Source organism: Chanodichthys erythropterus, chromosome 6 (assembly GCF_024489055.1).
Source record: "Chanodichthys erythropterus isolate Z2021 chromosome 6, ASM2448905v1, whole genome shotgun sequence".
Classification (NCBI taxonomy): domain Eukaryota; kingdom Metazoa; phylum Chordata; class Actinopteri; order Cypriniformes; family Xenocyprididae; genus Chanodichthys; species Chanodichthys erythropterus.
In genome coordinates, this window is record NC_090226.1 from 15,402,092 (window position 1) to 15,426,962 (window position 24,871).

At 36.8% G+C, this 24,871-nt stretch overlaps 1 protein-coding gene and 1 long non-coding RNA gene across 5 annotated transcripts in view; both read left to right on the plus strand.

Annotated features, from left to right (window-relative positions):
• Positions 1–655: 655 nt before the first annotated feature.
• Positions 656–24,871, plus strand: part of srgap2 (SLIT-ROBO Rho GTPase activating protein 2) — a 104,005-nt gene continuing 79,789 nt past the window's right edge. For 2 of the 4 annotated variants that reach the window (XM_067388222.1, XM_067388226.1), the window contains exons 1-2: positions 682–856; positions 1,632–2,080. In XM_067388222.1, coding sequence (XP_067244323.1) covers positions 2,014–2,080 — 67 coding nt within the window. In that variant the 5' untranslated portion in view covers positions 682–856; positions 1,632–2,013. Of the gene's footprint in view, positions 857–1,631; positions 2,081–24,871 lie in introns of all 4 variants that reach the window. The other 2 variants (XM_067388224.1, XM_067388223.1) reach the window with 2 other exon arrangements.
• On the plus strand, positions 9,012–17,308 carry LOC137021107 (uncharacterized). The gene is made up of 3 exons (XR_010895276.1): positions 9,012–9,394; positions 9,626–9,744; positions 17,297–17,308. It is a non-coding gene; the product is annotated as an uncharacterized lncRNA (long non-coding RNA).

Here is a 24,871-nt window from a genome sequence, read left to right on the forward strand (position 1 = left end):
TAGTGAGTTGTTTGGTGCTTCAAATTGTTGCTGCCTTCCTCGCTAAACCTAATTAAATTCCCTGCGAAACGGAGTATAAGGAGTGAAGAAGCTTCCAGCTAGGAGCAAGAGAGCATAATTTTTGTCCCTTTTAACTAAGCAAACATTTCACTTAGTTCGCGTAGGTTGCTTCAACCAACTCGTTAATCCGTGAATTGTTCAGTTCGCTTTGTGAACTGTTCAGACCTGTTCATATGAATCGGTTCAACCGATACATTGAAAAGATTCGAATCACAAGAAGATTATGTTCATGAATCAGACATCGCTACAAAAAATAAAAGAAATGTAAGAAAAGAAAAAAACAGGTATCGACAAAAAGTATTTCTGATAAGGACGACATTGGCTAAATTAACGGAAATAAAATAAAACAGCAAAAAAGAAGTCTTCAAATTTTCAGTTTTGAGTGAATGTTTTAAATTATTTAATTCACTCAAACCCATTTAAATCTGCGGCATGTGATGAATTTATCAGATAAAACAATAATAATGCCTCAGAAATGTGTATTTTGGCAATTTGATAGGTTCATGTCGTGTTCGTGTGTTGTAACCAATGACAATAGAGGGGGGTTGTTCTATCACTTCCATGAAAAGAGGCGGGGTTTGAGTTTGGGAAATTCAGAGAATAGCGTAACAGAAAGTCTTGAGGGAGAAATTTGGTAAATGAAACTCGAATTTAGACATGGAGATCGCCTTTTAAGGTAAGTGGTTTATCGAATCAGTTCAGCAGTATATGATACGGGCGCATCAGGCACGAGAAACCTCCGCAGTTCTCCGGATGAAATGCAGGAATCTCCTTAAGGAAAGCCCAGAACTATTCAGTGAGTCTCCAGGGGCCTCTCTGCTTTTCACATCACGTTACGTTACTCGACAAACTCCCTCTTGCTGCACATAGCCTCTTTCATTTTAGGACTAATCATTTTAGTCTCTTTTTAGACTTTAACATCATCTTTTCAATCCTTCAGTATACTGGACACTTTTGTTTGAGGGTTTCCTATCCTGTGACATCAGTTATGTTGTCAGAATTGGTCATTTGCCTTTTCTTTGATCATGTTAGATAAAAAATCATGAATGGCAGCATGTCAGAATGATTCTCCACACCCATGACACCGAGGGAAAAGTATGTGTTTTTAATTGATGCCATATTGTTATGTGAAATATCCTGGCACATATGTCTTTGGGGAATGTATGATGAAATTACAGCAATGACAGCTAAATAATTCTTATGCAAATTACAAAAAAAAAAAAAAAAAAATACTAATCAGGGTGTATTATTAATGGTTTATTTACAGCTGCAGTAGACAATGTATTCTTGTGTGTGTGTATATATATATATTTATATATATATATATATATATATATATATATATATATATATATATATAAAAACAAACAAATATAAATAAACATTGTCATATAAGAATAATATTTTATTTCAAGTCCACATTTAGCTATTTAATGTGCGTCAGTTTACATTTTTCATAATTGTTTGTAAAGAGGAGGACGTCAAACGAAAATACTACGAGGAAGTTTACTGGAAGGAACTAGTCTTTAGAAATCTGATCCAGTGAACTTTTCTTTGCCTTGTGTGTTTAGTGTGATGCTGGGAAGTCTAATCCATGCCTTCATCCTGCACTGAGAAGACTCACTCGCCCGTCTGACCGCTGGAGGAAGGCTGAAACTTTTGAAGGCGCTGCGTATAGTCGCGCGGACCCAGTGTGAGTGAACGGTGGGATGAAACTCTTCTGTTTTTGCTTCATTCCTCGCGTGCTGTCACGGACATATTCTACCTAGGAAGCTAAACGGCAGCAGCTTCAACTAATAATGCGGCGTTATTGATCATCGACAGGAGACAATACCCATCCCCTGCTTTCCATACCTACATAATCACTGGATATCAGTAGACGAAGTGCGGACGAAGAGGCTTTTGTTCTGCGGTGTTACTCGCTTTGACAGGACTTACTCCGTTTAGATCAATATGACGTCCCCGGCTAAATTCCGAAAGGACAAGGAAATTATAGCCGAATATGAAACGCAAGTTAAAGGTAAGTGAAATGTATCGCTAATATCAGGGGCTACCATTGTGTTGCATATTTGATAGGTTGCAGTGTATATGTTTGAGCACATTTGTCGTGTATGAGCACAATACGCAGTCGTATTACCGTAGAAATACGCTTTTTATTTGGCTTTGTGAGAAACAATGCTAGCTCTTCTCCACATGTGGCAATGTGTCCAAGCGGAATGATAGAAATGCGATCAGTCAGTCAGTCAGTCAGTCAGTCGCCTGTGCTGTGTGTCAATACATACTAACTCAAACCTTTTAACTGGGTTTTAGTATATAAAACGGTGTTATTATGTTATTTGTGTGGCGTTTGTGTTGTTTTTCTGCATTGTTTTCCTCAGTCAGCTTGTGTAGGTTGTACGTATAGACAAGGCAGGGCGTTTTCTTTTGCCCTGCGTGTCTCTATACGAGCTGGTGTGGTGCTGTTCAACATTGATTTTTACGTCAGGTTGGCTGACATTGAGGTTTTACAGTGGGTCAGGTATTAAGCAACACGTTTAAAAGCCGTTTTGAGTTTTATCCGACAGAAAACTGTTGTGTCTTGGCAGCTTTGAGCGTGAATGAAGCAAAGGTGCGATGCTTGGTGACAGTTCGGTTATGGCTGTAACCTCATGGTATTCATACTACGCTGTGGTGGTGACAGTTTAAAGTGCTAGTTTGAAGGCGGAGGGAATGTTTTCTTGTTTTTTAGAAGAAATATAATATTTTGTAAAGTTATTGTAACATTACACGACGTATATTTCTTCACTCTCACAAATGATCTAGTGTTTTGTCTCACGAGAAGGGTTCCGTTCCCATAGAAACATCTGTCTGATGAAGTAAAACGAAGCTGTTTTTAATTGAAAGACGAATTGAATGATTCACTTCATTAGTGAAGCTCTCTATCATATTATTCACGCCGTTATGTGTGCCTGCTCTTTTGTGTATTTGCCCGGTCACTGGCACATTGAATAGAGCAATTGAGCAGCCCTGCCTGTTGCTGCTGAGTGTAGGGAAAATGTCTTTTAATAAGAGTCAGTGAGTTTCTCATCTTAGAAAGTTTTATTCAAGTAGGTCATTGTGACATAAATATTGCTAAACAGAACATGAGCCTGGTTTATGGTGTCAAAATGCAAGTGTTGCATGGACATATGGTGAAAATCCACATAAAAGCTGGTATGCTGGAGTTTTAGAAGGGTTTTTAGTCACTTTCCCAAAAATTAGACTGGGAGACCATCTTAAACCAAGCTAAGACCAGTGAACTTAGTTTCAGGGATCTTTATTCCCTGAAATCCTGATTTCTAGGCCAAAAGTAAATGAAGTTAATAAATCATTAATAAGTCACATAATATAATTTTTTAAAAAGTGCTTTTTGTCCTATCTTTATATACACCAATACACTAATCACAAATGGCTTGAAAATTAATGTTATTCATTGGTCCATGAATGGGTACTCTGGTTTGTCAATAGCAACAGTTGTCACACTTTCTCTTTTAGCAGCTTTCAAGTTGTTCATTTACATGTTTTTATTTTGTGATAAGATGCATTTTAAAGAGGTTAAATAATAATTTCACTCTCATCTTCATGAAGCATTTTGTCCAACACATTGATCTGCTCTCATGGAAGAACAAAATGTGTTTCAGGTTATAAAATAAATTTTAATCTATAAACCTGATATTAATTTGACACTATTGTTCCTCCTCCAGCTCCTCTCTCTGGATGCTGTGTCATATCACTTTCCTTTGCCAATTTTAACCCCAGCCTCCCCCACAAGCAAATCCTCATTACTTTGCCATGCCTGAAAAATGCCTGTAGATCATTTTGCTCAATAATCTTGAGAAGAACTGGAAAGAAACAATAATAAGCATGATTTCTTCTCTCGGGAATTGCAAGGGCACATGCTGAAAAATGGCCTAGATTTCAAAAGCAGCCGTGCCTAGTGAAACATCGCTGATTTGGCTAAATAATCTGTCATGAATTAGTAGCAGAAAGAGGAAGCAGTAATTGCTTGGTGATCCATTTCTGTGCTGAGGCAACCAGACATGAGGAGAAAATCGGAAACTGGAGAAGTCAGAGAAAGACAGATCAAAGCTGCGTACAGTTCTAACTGTATTATAATTGATTAACATCAGCCTGATGTGAAACATATAGTTTTTCCATCAAAACTGTGTTCTTATTCCCAAATCCCTGGAGTTGGTGCTTATACCTTTAAAGGGATAGTTTACACAAAAATGAAAATTCTGTCATCGTTTACTCACCCTCAACTTGAAGAAAGTAGAAAGAAATTCATAGGTTTGGTAAATGATTCATTCATTTTTGAATGAACTATTCCTTTAAGCTCTTACAATCCAAAGGCCACAGGTAAACAGAATCTCAACAGTCTGACTCTTCTCTGCAAATCTCAACACCTCTGGTTCTCCATTCAGATGTTTTAAAAAGGACTCACAAATGAAACTCAACTCAAAGACTCACTCAGTCTCAGGTATACAGGTGCTGGTCATATAATTAGAATATCATCAAAAAGTTGATTTATTTCACTAATTCCATTAACTGACAACTAAGGAAAATCCCAAATTCAGTATCTCAGAAAATTAGAATATTACTTAAGACCAACACAAAGAAAGGATTTTTAGAAATCTTGGCCAAATGAAATGTATGAACGTAAAAATTATGAGCATGTACATCATTCAATACTTAGTTGGGGCTCCTTTTGCCTGAATTACTGCAGCAATGCAGCTTGGCATGGAGTCGATCAGTCCGTGGCACTGCTCAGGTGTTATGAGAGCCCAGGTTGCTCTGATAGGGGCCTTCAGCTCTTCTGCATTATTGGGTCTGGCATATCGCATCTTCCTCTTCACAATACCCCATAGATTTTCTATGGGGTTAAGGTCAGGAGAGTTTGCTGGCCAATTAAGAACAGGGATACCATGGTCCTCAAACCAGGTACTGGTAGCTTTGACGCTTCTGACGCTGTCTGTTGTTCAAGAGTGGCTTGACACAAGGAACGCGACAGCTGAAACCGATGTCTTGCATACGTCTGTGCGTAGTGGTTCTTGAAGCACTGACTCCAGCTGCAGTCCACTCTTTGTGAATCTCCCCCATATTTTTGAATGGGTTTTGTTTCACAATCCTCTCCAGGATGCGGTTATCCCTATTGCTTGTACACTTTTTTTCTACCACATCTTTTCCTTCCCTTCACCTCTCTATTAATGTGCTTGGACACAGAGCTCTGTGAACAGCCAGCCTCTTTTGCAATGACCTTTTGTGTCTTGCCCTCCTTGTGCAAGGTGTCAATGGTTGTCATTCGGCGGCTGTCAAGTCAGCAGTCTTCCCCATGATTGTGTAACCTACAGAACTAGACTGAGAGACCATTTAAAGGCATTTGCAGGTGTTTTGAGTTAATTAGCTGATTAGAGTGTGGCACCGGTTGTCTTCAATATTTGAACCTTTTCACAATATTCTGATTTTCTGAGATACTGAATTTGGGATTTTCTTTAGTTGTCAGTTATAATCATCAAAATTAAAAGAAATAAACATTTGTATATCATAACATTTGTATATTTGTAAATATAATATAATAAATAAAATATAAACAGTCTGTGTGTAATGAATGAATATAATATACAAGTTTCACTTTTTGAATGGAATTAGTGAAATAAATCAACTTTTTGATGATATTCTAATTACGGCATTTACCTGAAGGAACTGAGAGGGATGGAACACTGGGCTTGAGTTTCCGAGGACTGGCAGGAAATGTAAAGCTTTTTCACAACAGCTGGATGGAAGGATTGAACAATGTAGCTATAATCCCACAGACATGGGGAGTGAGCCTGTCAAGCAATTGAAAAGTGACTAAGAGCTTTCTGAAGCTGTGGGAAACAACATGATTGTCTGCTCTAATTGGCATCGGTAATAATAAAAAAGAAAGTCCTGGAAGATGTTTTTCCCCTCATTATACTCTGTGCCTGATGCATTTTTAACCATAAAGAACTAGAAGCGTTTTGAGACATTGTTATAATGAAGATTTAAAGATAGACATTTCCTTCATTCATGTATAGATGGCTGCTCCTTGTTTGCGCAAGAGAAGCCATATTGTGCAAAATGGATTAGAGCAGGCGATTTTTGCAGATTAATTGGTTTTTAATAGCGATTTGATGCGTATGTATGTAGGTCGCTGTTGAATTCTGTTTGAAGTGCTGATGTTGGTGTTTTGGGGGAGGGTGTGAAAGCCTACTAACATATTCCCTCTCAACGTATTTCCTCACGTTTCCCTGTCTGAATGTCAGTAATAACAATGTTCTTCCAGTTTCACTGCGCGTAAGGCCCAAAAAGGACCATTGCTTTTGATCAGGTTCATGCTATATTCTGGATGGCATCCTCTGTATTCTCGATTTCACTCTTTGACTGCTCATTTCTCATTCCGTGACAGCATGTGTTTCTGCAGACAAGCGATATAGTGGAGTCTTTACAACCCAAGCAGCTGGCTTTATCTGGCAAAAAAAGGAATGGAATGAGAAAACCACTTGGTTTTATTAGCAGTGGGGTGTATTTTCACACAGTTGTTCGGAGCTTTGAGCAGACAGGCAAAGGCTGATCTAATGAGGGACATCATGAAGGATGTGTTAACATTTGTGAGTGATGTATAGACCAAGGTGATGAATTGAATGATATTTGACGGTTTAAGATTGTCAGCATCTGTTGATCAGTTTGCACACACACATATGTAGCTATGTATATGTGTATTTAATATATTATATATTAGGGGTGTGATGAGGTCTCATTTGTGCAAGTGCAAATAATTCTTGTGGCGTAACCTGTTTTCTAGAGATGCACCGGTCGACTAGCACTAAAATTATTTCTCAAATTGTCATTTATGTAAAAATTTTTTCGAAGCCTGTAAACAGGACGTTAACAGGCCAGAGACGGAATGTGGTAAAGATAGAGGAGAACAAAGACACGGCAGCAAGCACAGCAAACTCACTGTTCATGATGTACGAAATATAAGAAGAAAAATTGGGGGTGGCAGTTTATATTATGAATGTATCTCTGAAGGAAACTGATTGTCTTCAGAAAAGTTTCAATAGCATTTTCTTTTCCTCTTATCTCTGTATAAAGCAGTATTTATAAGTGCAGTGCCTGATATGTGTACAGCGGTACCAAAGTCCCTTTCAAGGGAAGTCTGTTCACTCAGCAATGCCTCCAAGTCCAAGACCAAGTCACATTTACTTGAATGGGGGAATCCTGAAATCTCAAACTGCTTGGCGAACTCAGAATTAAATAACATGTTTCAAATCAGCAAAATAAATCTGACATGAACTGTCCCATAAATGTTTCTTATGCTTAAATAGCATTAACAAAGCTTTTTCAGGCTAGATGAGCCAATGCGCATGTGCAGTCCTAAGCGCGCATCTCAGGTTTCTATCGGAACCAGCAAGTACAGGTCTCTGTAGGACATTAATGATTGATTGGCAAGGCCATAAACAGAGGGGCGTTTTTGAGAGCGTTACTTGATTTGCCCACGTCAGAGTGTTTGTAGGGTTTAGGGGTGGGGTCGGGTCAGGTGAAGAAGATAATTTTCATTACATGATATATAAACACCCACCAGTTTGAAAACACCCACAAATACAGAAACCACCCACTTTTGTTCCGCAGAGACCTCATACTCGGAACCGGAGCCTCTAATGGCAGCTGCAGTGACACAATGACTTCATCAATCAGAGATTGGCTCTTTTAGAAGGCAGGATGTATTCTGCCAAATTGCACGTTGCAGTTTCTCTCATTCATAACTAACAGGAGTGAACCGTCTTGCTATATCTATAGTCTTTGGCGGTACCCAAAGTAACGCTTTATCACTGCTGTTCCATAAGCGCCACCTACTGTCAGAGAGTGAATTTGCATGTTAATTCAGTCCGTCTACTGTTTTTGTTTTGTACAGATGTTTCTTATGTGGCATAATTTCACAAATCTAAAGTCAGATCATTCTATTTTTACTTTAAATTGTATAGTTAAATCTAATTTAAATTTTATGTGTAGTATCTTTATTTGGATCATAATTAAAATGCAGTGGTGCCAGTTTGGCCTGTTATGGAGCAAATAAACAACAAATAAATTTGCGTAAAGAAAAAAAAAAACAGCAACTGGTATCAGAATCATCATATATTCTTGTAAAAACTGAATTGGTCATTGTTTTAAAATAAATTGTAGTTGTGGTGCATGCTGCTTAATTTTAGATTAATTTTGGTTGCATAACTAGTTGTTCAATGTTACCCTATTATCCTATTGTGATTCCTATTATATATCCAAATTAAATTTAGTTTTTATATATCCAAATTAAATAAAGTTGATTAAGCATCTATTGCCTTTGACCAATTAAATTAGGGATTGCTTTGGAGGTCACATTGAAATTGCATTGGTCACTCCAAGGCTTGGTTAGTATTTGGTTAGTGGCAGCACCCCTTCCAAAATGTTCAGTTAATCTGCAAGGTCGATGATGAGCAAGTCATTTAGGTTTACGGCTCTGCATCAGCCTTTGTTTACCCACGTTGCAGCAGCAACAAATCGTTACGTTTCCACTAATCTCTTCTTGTCCTTTTTAATACCCTTAAAAGAACTGCACACTGCCATTGCTGCTCTCAGAATTTAATAAAAAGACAACGTTTCGACCAAAGAGGTCTTCGTCAGGTCAGGCAAACAGTAGATAGTGACAAAATGGCAATTACTTTGCATTTTCTCTTTAGGAGAAAATGCAAAGTAATTGCCATTTTGTCACTATCTACTGTTTGCCTGACCTGACGAAGACCTCTTTGGTCGAAACGTTGTCTTTTTATTAAATTCTGAGAGCAGCAATGGCAGTGTGCAGTTCTTTTTTGGTTTATTTTGGAGTTACTTTATGATCGAGCACCTGCCCTGAGTTTAGTTGGGATGTGCGCATTTTTTCTTTTTCTTTTTAATACCCTTCCCATAATGAGTGTGCCTCAATTAGAACAGGCCAGCATTGATCCGTGGCAACCGCTCCGGCCAAGACGCTCCACTTTAGCGCTTAATTAGTCAGAGGAATGGATGGTGTGCCCATGTGGCACTAGAATGCAGTATGTAAATGTACTTTATGTGGAAATGCTGACTTGATCTGAAATAATCTTCCCCAGGAAGGAAGTTTGTTTAAGGAAGAAGAGGAGAAGGAGGGGGAGACAGTGAACAACACACACGTATTGTTGCTATTGTGTGCCTCTGAATTGGAAACTCACCCCCGATTTTTGGACTTCCTGTCAGAGGACCAGCCCTGAGGGAGTTGACCTGGATAAGAGTGAAGGCCTCTGCTGTAATCAGGACACCCTGTTGCTTGGTCCTGAGTTTTCATTTATAGAATTGTATAACTAGTGGAGTAAACCAAATTACATCCGTAAAACAGAGGTCACTCATTCTTGTTTGAAGTTGTCTTTGTAGCTTTTCTCATACCTTATTAGTAGTTCTCACACTTGCAGTCACCTTTTTATTCAGCTAATTATTCAGCTTGGTTTCTAAAAGCTACTAAATACCTCTTTCCCTTCAGATGCAGGGGACATTTTTGGTTCCCTCGATCAACCAATGGACAAACACAACATAATGTTTGTGGACGCAACAGAAAGGCCATAATTGAGAACAGATGTCCGATCCCGCTGGATGCACACGGTTAGACGCACAAACTGTTACCTGACACAGAATAGGAAGGAAAGAGACTGAAATCACACCCCTCAAAACTCAATTTTTCTGTTTGTACTACATCAGCATAATTTACTGTAGAAGTGAAAATGGCTGTATCGACTTTCTGTTCCCTCTAATTAATCTTCCGCTCTGCTCCTTAACAAATGAACACCAGGTGATTCCCAATCTGAATGTAAATGCTCTGCCAGGCTGGATCAGAAACTTACAGATGAAGATCAAGGGAAGATGCTCACTTCGTCGTGAACCTGCTTCCACTTACAAATGTGCTCAGGGACCAGCTATTTTTTCTTTTCATTGTTCTTAAATACGTTAGCAAGCATGCAATTCATACACACATGCTCATTTTCATGGTTCATCTCCCTGATGGGTACCGCTGGACTAAATAATGTGATTTCTCTGTCAGTCCATGTTAAATGTCCTGAAGTCCAGCAGACCTTCAAACAGGCACGGTAAAGTCATCAAGCATTTTCCCGGCGTTCAGCCAAGGGAAGGTGTGGGGGAGGGTTGGAGAGAGCCTGCAAAGTGGAAAACCATTTACATTCTGTCTTCCATCTACTTCTTTGTCAGACTGAAATGGGCAGTCTTGATTTTAGTGGACCTTTGCGTTATGCATGGCAGGAGAACACGTGCCAGTCGGCGACATCAAAACAGGCTGTGATGTTAACTCTAAGACCTGAAGCTTTGACTCAGTATTATAAATTTAAAGAGGGAAACAAATAAAGGAGGTCAGAGTGCACGCTTTGGATATACTCTCTTGTGTTTCGGCCGTCCTGATTGGAGGATGCCAGGCAGGAAGTGGCTTACATTTTAAGAAGTGCTAATTATGGATTGCTTGTCACAGATGTGGCTGTTTTTCATTAGTTCCTCTTTTGAAGAGGTCTAATTTCCGCAACGAAGAGTCTTTGAGCACAAGTTGATAATTGAAGTAGGCATCCATTAATGTTAGAAGATATTATATATTTAAAAATTCTTCTTGTCTGTCTGAACGGTTGCTTATTTGATAAGTAAGTCCTAGTCCTCTAGTGGCACCAAATGGCAAGCAAACATCTTGATAAAGTGGTCCAGACACTGCAATAATGGCTCAACCAGTGGCACGAGTTTGTGTTTGTGTGATCAAATGAAACCAGGATGTGTTTAAAAAGTCATTATTCTTTGCAATTCTGTTTTCTGCCCTTAGTGGTGCAAAAATTGTACACTTCACCTTCACATTTCACTGAAAAACAGAAATTATGTCATCATTTACACGTATTATTTTTTTTTTTTTTTCTTATGTGGAACATAAAAGGAGATATTTATAACAGATTGTCTAGCTGCTCTTTTCCATACAATGAAAGAGAATAGTCTTTTTTCAATGTATTTCTTGCACAAAGCTATTGTTAGGGGCCGTTCACATATCCCGTCTTTTGCGCACAAATTCGTTATTTCAAACGTAGGTACGCAGTAAGCGCGCTCATAATAGAAGTGATGGTCGTGACACGCTCATTTTTTCAAGATGCGCCTATGCCGTGGTGAGATAACATCTCAACTTTTCAGAATGCCGCAGGCGCACCGCAGGTCATGTGACAAGAACCAACCGATTAACTTCGGCCTATCCGTAACAACATTGAAAGCTCAGCCGAACAGCTGATCATTGCTATCCAGGACGGGTTTTTATTTATCATCTCAATAAATATATCTAGTAGTAAACCTAATGCAAGGGCTAGAAATCAATTAATCCTTTGCTGATACTTCCTCGTCATCGTGGAGAGCGCAGTTCATAGCAAGACAGACACCATGGGAATGCAAGCGCTTGTGAAAAAGAGGAGAAAACAACGTGGCCGCGCTTTCTACACGTTTTTAGACGCGATATGTGAACGGCCGCTTAGGCTTCAGAACAAAGAACAAAATATAACAGCATGGACGTTCTTCAAAACAACTTCTATTGTGTTCCATGGTATAAGAAATCCAAGTAAAAAATGATTGAATTTTCTTTTTTTGGAAAACTGTCCCTTTATGATGGCTGTCTTTGGCTCTTTGTCAGCTTGAACAGTGACTCGGTTTGAATGAATCTAGTGGTATTTGTGCTGATATTTGCATACCGCCAACGAACGCATTCCACCATCAGCTTATCCGCTATGCAAAATCAGAATGCCAGCTCATCGTACGAGCCACGTCAACATCAAATCTTTGACCTTTTGGAGTTCCTCTAAGACAAGAAGTTATTAAAATAAGGAAGCATATTCAACTCGGTTTGCCCAAAGAACATTTCAGTTCCTCCACTCATTTAAACCCAGCTACTGTGAGAAATGGAGTCCACGTCTCGCACAGCAACAGACCTGAGACCTGTAGGAATGTGCAACATGAGTCAGGATCACAGTCTTTGGAGAGGGTTGGTGTCTTTTCTTTCTCCTTCTCCTTTCTTTCCAGATCTGCCGTGGTTCTGGACCAACAATAAGAGCATTGTGTAGACCTGCAGGACCAAAGCGGTCTCTGTTATTCTATTGTTATTTTCTTCTTGGCCTGCTCACTCCTACTTTTCTCTCAACCCCTGAAATGATGTTTGTCAGTCTGGATGAAATATGACACACTGGTTTTTGGTGTTTTCCTCCCCCTCCCCCTTCTTAACCAGACTTTTAATAATTGCAAACACATGACATTTTAACACACGGTTGACCACACACTTTGCATGTTGTTTTCTGCTTTATATTAATTCTCATATGTCATACTTCAATGAGACACAGGCTATATTGCCTGTGTAATAATCGTAATCTATCTTGTATATCCACATGTCTTGACTCTACGTTGCCTGTCAATACGATCCAAAATATTGAAAGACTTGGACTGAAGAGTTGTTTTCAAGTTTGAAATGCACAGAATAAGTTTGGAGCTATAAAAAGCCTTGTACATCAACAAAAGCATATTCATATCCTCAATTTAAAAGTCAATAAAGAATAAAGGGCAGTCGTTCCTCTAAATAAACCCAGCCTAAATGAAAAACAATTGAAGCTGAGGTATTGGATGTCTGCGAAGTCCCTTGGGTCAAGAGAGGAAACAGATTTTTTCTTTGTGTTAAGGCCTGCTTTGTTTCCTGCCTCTGTTAGGCTGGTTCTTGATTACAGTTACTGACCGCTACGTGGCTTTCTGGCTCACTTCCTTACTTGACATCCAGCTGGATACTGGTTTAATCCACCTTGGTTTATAGCTAACAATGGTTAGCTGCGAAGTTGAGATAGCCAAGAATTGTAGGATTGTTTGAAGAATGATAAAGCATTTTCCATCCTTACTTTTGCGTTCAGACACTCCGAAATGACTAGTTGTTGACTATTGTATTGTGCGGTAGACTGGAAAAAGTATTGGCTGCCAAAAACAAGACATCTACCTTCATCTTTTGTAAATTTATGGGCATAAGAATGATATTTAGGTGTGTCTCTCTTCAGGATAATTAAACTTTCCCTTCATCGTAATACCACAGAAATGGTTTTCCTCCAAACCAAGACTTTTGTAGGCATCTATTTTCCCATCAGCCTCGAGTCTGACAAGTACAATGTCTTCTGCACATGATTTCACTTTTATCTCGCTGTTCACTGCTCATTTCCATGACCAGATCTTTTTTCTGTGCCTCATACATAATTCACATTGTTTAATATAAGATTGATCTGTTTTTAAATGATATATAGCTATTGAATGGCTTTTAATTCAGTAGTAACCACAAGAGCTCAAGAGTTTTTCCTTTTAAAGGGAAGTCTACACAGTTGTCATTCCTTTTCTGAGTGCTTAGTCCCAGGGAAACATTTTACGATTAGATAAAATCTTACATATTTATTTGTATCTATCTTAGACAGAATTTTAACATCATGAATTCCTACTGTGTTTACAGTAAATGCGCTAAAAGACAAGCTCTTTTTGGCTGTAAATGAAGAACATTGGCGGAGATACAGCCCTAGTGATTATCCCGAACCCACACCGCAGAATACAGTCATCAGGTATAAGATATCAGCAGGTTTTTCAGCATTGACAGTGAGGTACAGCATTGCGCAGTTGCCATGAGCCATGCAGCAGGGACATTGCTTGTCTGACTGGGTCACACTTCTACTAATGCTTTTTTAATGAAGCAATTCATCACTTCTCTTTGTTTTTCTTTTAATATGTGGTCTGTCTTTGTTCCCCCCTCCACAAACATGCTCAGGTTCACACAGATCTGATGTTGGTGGAGATAAGACGAGCCAAGCTTATTTCTCATCTGTATTCTGATGTGCTAGGCTAGCACAATTGACTTGGAGCCATTTTAGGTGTTCCAATGTATCAAAGCATTTTTCATTTTGATTTTTTTTTCTTCTTTTTTTCTGTATGCACCGTGTGTGTGTGTGTGTGTAGGCTCAAAGAGCCAAGTTACTCCTCCTCATAAGCCCAGCTTTGCTTTGAACTTTAAGATAATGTAGCTACACTACGGTATGCCCACTATTACACACATAAACTCTACCTGTGTAAATTCCCAAGTTTCCAAACAGCCTTAAGCGAAACACACACTACAAGGTCATCAGCTTTTGCACACTTAAATACTTGATTTCTGGTGAATGGTGCACTTTACTCAACTGAATCAGACTACTTGCATCAATTACAAGATAATTCACTTCTTCGACTGTATTTAGAATGATCTAAAGGTAAAGGAATGTTTTTTTTTTACCTTTAAAAAAAATTAAATGACCATTTGTTCTAAATCATTATATAGGCTACATATTACATTTAAACAGTACCACATGATGATATCACATCGAGCCTCATGAAAATCATCTCTTGACTCTGTGGAGTCTGTTTGACTCTGAGACAAGTCCAAAGTCCAAATTTAATTTGTGATTAAAATATCTAAACATTTAATAAATGTATATATTTTTTATTCTTTTTATAACCTCATATATTAACAGTGTAAATAGTATTAAAATTATATGTAGAAGTCGTTGCTTTGTTATGAGAAAGAATGTCCTGAAAAATGAATTTCATTGATGTCATTTGGAGCAACCAATATAAAGGGACCATTTTTGGATCAAGTCATGTGGTCAGTATCATGTGACAGGATGTGACATCATTCAGACACCTGCAAAGGACCACATGGTCGTAAAGCAAAGTAACTAACTCTCTTTTAACTGTTTGAAAAATGCATGTTTTCACTTGCTCATATGCATGTCCCAAAACATCAGGTCATTCGGTACCATCGCTATAAAACATGGAAAATGTTGTAATATTTTACTATGTACTAAATATAAAATGTTTGATTGTCCTTTTGCTATTTAGCTAGCAAGCTAACTAGCTAGATATCAGTCTGTTTCTGTTAGCATTGTTTGAAAATATAGTCATTCGGTATAACCAAAAGTGTCATTCGGTAAAACTGAAATTTTGATTAAACGGAATGACTTTTTTGGTGACAAATTTTGTCCGTATTGTAAAAAATGACAAAAGCTGTGTTATAAATATGTGGTTATAAAAAACACATAATCTCATTAATATATATTATAGATCTCTAAGAAATAGAGACAAGATCACAGAGTCACATAAGATAATCCGTCAAGTCTTGCCCCAATAAAGATGCAACTTTGCATGACTTAAATAATACAGCCATGAATGAGCACATGTTGGAAATAAAAGCGGTGAATTTAATTCTCTCTCTGTTGTCTATGCTCAGCATTAGTTTTGTGAAGTCGTCTGCATTTTGCTGTTCACTCAGCGGGTTGATGCTCAGGAAATGCTCCTCCAGCACGGCCACTGCATGTAACTTTTAACAAGATTCACTTGTTTAAAACACTGTAATTATATAAACATTTACTGTGTAACCATTAATTCGCTAATAAACATCCAAGTAAACACAACTCTATGGAAATTAATTATTTATTATCTCAGTGAGCGATCGCAGTTTGAGTATATTTCTGTGTAATTGCATAGATAAACAGCACTTTGTCAGCAGATATTTCATAATCTAGAACGACAAAAACATACCAGTTGAGAAATGCAATAAAATACAGTGTTTTTCTTCGTTATATTCCAATATTCCAGAGAATATTATTCAGTAATTTAACATTATCCAGCGAATTATTCTTCACTCTTTAGCCTATTAAACAGCTTATAAATCTACTAAAACTGTAGTTTAAAATGAAGTATTACATTTCTGCAAAGTTGATATGACTCCTTCAGTGAAGTCAGAGCCATTTATGAAAACAAATGAGGCAGGCTTACGGGGCAGAATACTGAAAGGCTGTTTTCTACACTATAGCCTAGTTCTGCTCAACTGGGAGTATTAAGCTACATTAAAATAGCAATGCTATTTTTTTCAGGTGGTTTAGATTGTTTTATACATTTTTAAATTGGTTTGAATTGGTGCTTTATTTATTTTACTTGTTCTTTTTTTTTTTTCTCATCGAAGACAAACCGTTTTAGTAACAGTGCACTTTTTTATTCTTTGCACTTTCAGACCCCTCTATTTATTGGTGTATATATAAGATTTGTTTTTTTTTTGTTTTTTTATATGCAAGGAGGGAGTGATTGTTATAAATAAAATGGGTTGTTCAGTTCAGTGGTGTTGTAATCATGTCAAAAACAGAAGTATAACAGTAAATAAATATGGGTTCTGCATATCAGTTATCGGGCACATAATATTGGTTGATCACTTATGTGTGTGTGTATATATATATATATATATATATATGTATATGTATGTATATATATAATATAATATATAATATATAATATATATATATATATATATATATATATATATAATATATAATATATAATATATAATATATAATATATAATATATATATATTACACTTCATATATATATATATATATACACACTGCTCTTGGGGGTTAATAAAAGCCTTCTGAAGTGTAATATATATATATATATATATATATATATATATATATATATATATATATATATATATATATATATATATATATATATATATATATATATATATATATATATATATAATATATATAATATAATATATATAATATATATAATATAATATATATAATATATATAATATAATATATATATAATATATATATAATATATATATATATATAATATATATATATATATATAATATATATATATATATACACTTCAGAAGGCTTTTATTAACCCCCAAGAGCAGTGTGGAGTACATTTATGATGGATGGATGTGGATGGAGACACTTTCTTCAGCTTCATACTTGTTGCTCTCGCTCACTGTCATTATAAAGCTTGGATGCGTCAGGATATTTATTAATATATCTCTGATTGTGTACATCAGAAAGAAGAAAGTCATATGGCTTCAGGGTGAGTAAAGCTTGGGGTAATTTTCATTTGAAAGTGAACCAATCCTTTAAGGTTTTCTTTGTTGACTAGTTGCAGACTTCAGTCTTGTAGTGTGCGTTTGGCAGGAAAGGAAAATAAATACACATTAGCTTCAGTCATCTATCTGTGCACATAATGCGGCCTGAACTGTTGAGTGGACACATACACTGAAACCAACATTGTGTTTTGGATTACCCACAGACCCTTGATGAGCAACCCTTGGAGGTTCCTGTGAGTCGGGGACAGGCGGATCTCAGCCCGCCATGGGCTTTCTAAGCTCTGACTTTGTTTTACTCAAACCAGATGTCTGTTCACCCTGCACATGACTCCATAATGAGAGCCAAACCTGAGACTCTCATTCCTTTTCTTCATGCACAGCCTGTTTTGCACAATATTCCTCCTTACATAATAATTTAGGGGCTTATTTTAAAGGACCGAGGAGGTTGTACTCCTTTGAAGTCTTCGCACAGCCACACTGTGTGCTGGTACTTGCTTGCTCGTGCCTGTCTATCTAGCTCATTCTTTGTCTGTACGTCTGTTTCAATTAATATTTACCCAGAGATGATAATTAAAAACTCATATAAATCAGACGTGTCTTTAAAACTACAAGGTGTGCTCATTTTATTACTGCAGAACTGTATTGCCTAGAGCTATTGTGTGTCTTCTTAAAATACTCTTGAAATATTCTTGTGTAGCACAAAGTTTCATAAGTAACTGCTAAGTATGCATACAGTTACAAGAAAATTATAGGTTATGCAGCTATACGTGTACAAACATGTCCTGATGCAAACAAGCAGTGAAATACCAGACAGGAAAAGCATCAGCTCATTCAGTGTCAGGTGACCTAAAAATGAACACAATTAATTTTAGGGGTCATATTAGGTAGAAATATATATTTAAAGTATCAACTATGCATTTTTACTTTTTTCTTTTTCTTTTTTTTTAATTTTTTTTATGAAAATTGCTCTTTCAATGCAACATGGAATTAACACAAATTCCGTTACACATGGTAAGGATACACTTGAGTACTCACAATAATTGATGCAGGTGCACATGTGGGTTCTTCAGATGTTCTGCTGCAATTGAGCTGTAACAGGAAGGACCATAATTGGTTAACATGAGCCTAGTTTATTAGGAGCATTTGATTTTAAATCTGGTGCAGTCTATATGTTTTGGCCAGTGGAAAACTAGTCCCCTGTCTGAGCTTGGTTCTCCCAAGGCTTTTTCTCTGTTCTGTCACTGATTGAGTTTGGTTCCTTGCCACTCTCGCCTCTAGCTTGCTTGGTTGGGGACTTGCAATATTCAGCAATATTATTGATTTTACTGCACTGACACTATTGCATGAGAATGACCTGAGCTGATGATGACATCATTTTTTTAATAGTTCTTAATAGTTGAATTGAGCTTATTTCATATTTGATGATCTTTGCACAGTGGAACTGAATCAACACTATAACGGAGTTCAGTTCTTCTTTACAGCAGAATTGAACTGTTTGCATCATTGAATCATTATTTTCCTGTTTATCCCTGTAAAGCTGTTTTAAAACAATCTGTATTGTAAAAATCACTATATAAATAAAGGTGACTTGACTTGACTTACCCTTGATTTGATCAAAAATACATTAAAACAAATATGGCAAAGTATTAACTGATTTGGTGCTCAAGAAACATTTCTTGTTGTTAATGTTAAAAACAGTTAACCAGTCTGCTTAATATTTTTGTGGGAACTTTTTTTTTTTTTTTTTTTTTTTTTTTAGATTCAAAATGCATCATAGTTTCCACAGTTCAAAGATATTTAATAAGTTCATTTATTAAATAACATAATACATGGCTTTACTGTCAGTTTTGATTAATTTAATGCATCCTTGCTATATAAAAGTATTAATTAAAGGGATAGTTCACCCACAAATGGTAATTCTGTCATCATTTACTCACCCTCAAGTTGTTCCAAACCTATATAAATCGATTTTTTTTTTCTTTTTTTTCTGCTGAACACACAGGAAGATGTTTTGAAGAAAGTTTGTAACCAGGCCACTTTGGGGCACCATTGACTTCCATAGTAGGAAAAAAAATAGTTTTGGTGTCCCAAAACTGTTCAGTTTAACACATTCTTCAAAATATCTTCCTTTGTGTTCAACAGAACAAAGAAAATTATACAGATTTTGAACAACTTGAGGGTGAGTAAATGATGACAGAATTTTCATTTTTGGGTGAACTATCCCTTTAAGTCTTCCAAACAAGTAGTATTATTGCAGACAACCAATTTCTCTTCTCCTCTGAAGAAACCAATCAGTTTTTCTTTTACTGTAGCTTAAGTGGTCAGAAATTTCGAGCATAAAAGCCATTTTTAACAAACTGTTCTGCTTCTGACTTTTTATATGTTAAAAAAAATGTTGCCATCAACGTTATTTATTAGATCTCCAGAGTTTCCTTGGGCTTTCAGATGCACTCAAATGCATTAAATCTGAATTATCGACATTATGACATGTCAGTTGTAGTTGCAGCTGTTTTACTAGGCAGAATAGTTCACAGTTAAGCAGTCCGTAAATGCAGCGCTCCCTGACCACAGCACTCTCACCATGAAACAGTCACAAAATGCCATTGTGGTCGATGATCAAATGTAAATCCATTGGCAAGCTGGCGGTCTATACAGTTTTTCCTCTAAGTGGCAGTTTAGTGAGATGTTTTCAGCCTCTTGTCTTTATATGCTGGTTTCCCATGGATGCTTTTTGGTACTTTGAGTGTCAGCTGACATCCTTTATCCACAATATGATTAAATTTGATCTTTCCAACAGGATTTGAAGGCGTCATTAAACATAGAAAGCCTTCAAAGGTGATACATGACACTTGCATGAAGACTTAAGCAAATCCACCCTGCTACAAGCAGTCGTCAATCACTCATTTCCTGATGTCCAATACTTCCTGATTATCTTTACAGATCATGGGCGTGTGTTTCCCTTTGTATCTTTTTTTTCTATAAGTGTTTCACACCTCAGAAACATTATAGGCATACACTGGTGCTCAGACATAAACTTTTTAAGCTCATGTGCTTATGTTAAGCCTGTTCCGCATCAACTCAAAACACCCAAAATCTTGCATGTGCTTACACTGCCTCTCCACAGATGTAAACATGTGCTCCATCTCTGTCTTTTCCTCAGTCTCGTGGAGAGGGAGAGAAACAGTTTTACCCCCGTCACTTTACAAAGGCCCCATTGGAGTGGGAGGTAATTACTCTTGACACTAAGGGGGCCCGGCCATCTGACCCCACACAGGAATGCTGAAAGGACACAAATCTCTCATAGCGATATATGATTAAGTCACACAAAAACTGTAAGGTATTTCTCAGGAGCTCACTGTATAATTTATGTCTCCCTCAAGCACGTCTCTGAATCCATCAGTGTAACATAATCACGGGAAGAAACACAGAGGTCTTTTGTTGGATGGATGGATTAATAGCCATAAACATGCTTCATATGAAGTGATTAGCATGATTTTATTTCATCTTAGGTCTTTGTACTTGCTATAATTTTCAGCTAAAATTCAGATTAGGGGGGTTGAACAAAGTGTCTGAACAAAGAGTAAAATCATACAAAACACATCTCACAATTCTGACTTTATAACTTGCAATTGAGTTTGTATCTCACAGTTCTGAGAAAAAATATGAATTGCGAGATGTAAACTCGCGATTCTGACATTTTTTTCTTGCAATTGCAAATTTATAACTTGCAATTCTGACTTTATTTCTTAGAATTGTGAGATATAAACACGCAATTGTGAGTTATAAAGTCTGTATTGTTAGATATGAAGTCATAATTGTGAGAGAAAAAGTCGCAATTACCTTTTTTAATTTTTTTTTATTCTGTGGCGGAAACATGCTTCCTTAGGTTCACATTTGTATCCAAAATTCTAGTTTTTGGGCTAATTTAAGGACTGAAAACCTGTCTGAAAGTCTGGAAATTGACATTGAGATGATGATTGCACTGTTCTAAAACAGAGTTGAGGAAGAGGGTTTGCTGACTGTAGCTCTGAAGTTCAAATGCAGTTTTAGCATTTGAGCTCAGCGACATCAAACAGCTTCCTGGTTGGATGAGATTCCAGCCTCCCTTTAATGTTCTTCAGATAAAATGAGCATTTAAAGATGGTCCAAAAAGAAACTAATGCCTGCTGGGATCACTGTGTTCTTCATCCCCAGCCTGCCATTTTGAAGAAAGCATTATTTTGTCAGGAAATAGCAGACATGTTACAGCTGAACAGCAGCTTGTAACTTCCTAGGGGTCAATGTATATCGAGTTGTATTATCCCACAGGCAGTGCCTGTTTTTGTAAAGCCCATCTAAAAAAAACTATGTGGTGTCTACTCCAATGGAATATTTTGTTTTTTGTTTAATCAGTTTTGTGATGTTTGAATTGATTTTTTTTTTTTTTTTTTTTATGCATATAGTGCCATTACCACTTTTTGCATTCATTCATTCTCCGGGTAGACTTTAAACTGTGTCATATTTCAAAGTCTGTTGTTTGTCCCTCTGTAGACCAGACCTTGCTGTTCAACCACTAGATTCAATGTGAACATTAGGATGTGATGTATTCTGCATATGTGACAGATTTACTACCACACATGAGGGGAAATAGTTGTGAATGTTGTCAAGTTGTCATTTTTGCTGACCCAGCCATCAGTTTAAAATTGACCCTCTCAGTCGTTATGCACGGTTGGTCTTCTTGACAGCTCAAATGGTTTTCAGACAATTAGTCCTGTGCAGTGTTTACTACCATCACTCAATGTGGCTTCCTTTTTTCATTACTTCTGATATGTATAGCTGGTTAAGGGTTGGGGTCGCTGGTCCCTGGTGGTTATGCTCTGTTTATCAGTCATTAGAAGAACTAGACTGGACTTAATAGACTGTAAAATTGTTTTGTCAATGCTTTATCAATTTACATGATTTTTGCTTTATTTTTAATACAATATATTTCATATAACTTATTTTTAAATTTACGTATGGGTCAATGATGTGACAAGTCTTTTTTTTTTTCTTTTTTTTTTGTCCAAAGGCCTTAATATTAATAAAAAACATATGATAAGATATGACATCCAAAGTATGTAAGGTAGTACAACTAGATCTCTTTCATTCATTTCAAAAGGTTTTAATTTTGTTATAAAATCATACAAAACACATCTCACAATTCTGACTTTATAACTTGCAATTGAGTTTGTATCTCACAGTTCTGAGAAAAAATATGAATTGCGAGATGTAAACTCGCGATTCTGACATTTTTTTCTTGCAATTGCAAATTTATAACTTGCAATTCTGACTTTATTTCTTAGAATTGTGAGATATAAACACGCAATTGTGAGTTATAAAGTCTGAATTGTTAGATATGAAGTCATAATTGTGAGAGAAAAAGTCGCAATTACCTTTTTTAATTTTTTTTTATTCTGTGGCGGAAACATGCTTCCTTAGGTTCACATTTGTATCCAAAATTCAAGTTTTTGGGCTAATTTAAGGACTATATATATATATATATATATATATATATATATATATATATATATATATATATATATATATATATATATATATATATATATATATATATATATATATATATATATATATATATATATATATATATATATATATATATATATATATATATATATATATAATATAATATAATTTTTATCGTGGCATGATTTTATAACATCATATATCAACAGTGCAGAATGGTATTAAGGTTATGTGTAGAAGTCGTTGCTTTGTTATGAGAAAGAATGTCTGGAAAAATTAACTTCATTGATGTCATTCGGAGTAACCAATATAAAGGGACCATTTTGGATCAAGTCATGCTGTCATATCATGTGACAGGATGTGACATCATTCAGACACCTGCAAAGGACTACATGGCTGTGAACCAAAGTAACTAACTCTCTTTTAACTATTGGAAAATGTCCCGAAACATAAGGTCATTCAGTACAACTGCTATAAAACATGGAAAATGTTGTACTAAATATAAAATGTTTGATTATCCAAGCTAACTAGCTAGCTAGCTAGACTGTTAACATTGTTTGAAAATATTGTCATTTGGTATAACCAAAAGTGTCATTCGGTAAAATGACATTTTGTCCATCTTGTAAAAAATGACAAAAGCAGTGTTAATTGATTATAAAAACCACATAATCTCATTGTTAACTCTTAATAAAACTTTAAAATTAATTATATCTCCATTATGTGTTTTTACACTTTTAAAAACCTACATATACACATAAAAAAAAATACATGTATAGTTTTACTTTTCTTTTTTTTTCTTTTTTTTCTCGATTGAACATCTAGCAGTTGAGGTCCTCCTGTAATTTTTATGGGGTCATTTAGAGGTGATAAACTGAAACAACATCTTATCAGTTGTTGAAGAAAGCTCAATATTGTGTGTGTATTTGGACGCTTTTACTCACTGGAAGAAATTTTTTTTCTCGCCCTTAGCAGTGTGACAAGTACATCAATAATTAAGCAGCTGATGAAGGGAACACAAAGCAGGCAGCAGAAGCCACCAAACAACTCCTTTCACTTTCTCTCATCCTCTTCCATGTTCTCTGGCCATTACAGGGAAACTCTAACCCAGCATTTATTATGTGAGCCTATGCCCTTGGCTTCAATAACAAACAGCGCTGCCTAATCCCACAAGCACTGGAGATCCATGAAGATAGGTGTGTGGGAAGAAACCGGGGAGTTTTGTGCTGGAAGATGGAGAGGTTAGCTTTCTCTTTGTTTGCATTGGCCACCTCTGCCCTGTTCAAGGCTTCTTTGATAACATGACCCCTCTACTGCAGGAATATCCGTCATGTGCCCCAATCTTATTTGTTCAGCTCGGAAGAGCCAGAATCCTTCGCCCTCCCGGTTTCTCAAGCGACAAGAAGGAAAGGGTGTGGCTGCGAACACAGAGACCAGCCATTGTCTTCCTACAGTATCTTACATTGGAACAGATACTGTGTTTTTTTTACAACTGCAGTAGCTGAATGCATACAGTGCATCAATGCAGGCCTTTCTCTTGGAGCCCCAGACTCATGCTGTGTCCACTTTGCATTGTTTAATGACGCCTGTTGGGGGGATTCTGGCATCCCGCCACTGACCTCTGCTCTCAGCGGCCCCGAGCCTGTCAGCACCGTTTCCATGGCAACAGGAGACACCCAACCACAATGGCTGGAAACAAACTAATGCATCATGTTGCCGTAGAACACTTGGATGAACGACACAATGGCGATTGGAGCTCAGTCCCAACCGTCTGTCATCAGGCTACATCTGATCTGTATTTGCTTTGTCGCAGCTAATGTGCAGTTGACTGTGAATATGAATGTGATACAGAGACTGTTTTCCTCCCCCCACCAGCTTCACAAGCTTTGCCTCATTTAGCAGTCTGACTCCATTACTCTGGAATGGGCTTGTATGTATTTATCTAGCAACAATAAGTTGTTAGAAATTACCTATTTGCTTTGAAAAACAAATCAACTGATCTTTCTTTTAAAGTGATGACATCTTTAATCGGAAGTTTAGTGCATTTGAGAGAAATACCATCAGATGTTCGCAGTCTCCTAACTAATAAGTTAGTATAAATGAAAACAGATTAATTCCCTTTTTTTTTTTTTTTTTCAAGTGGCCCACCTCAAATGGTCTCACAAGACCCCTCCTGAGGATCCAATACCCTGCTTCTGCAACACAGGGGTCCTTCATAATCCTCTCCCACCACTCCCATCTTCCTAAACCACATAAACCATCTTGAAAAGGATGAA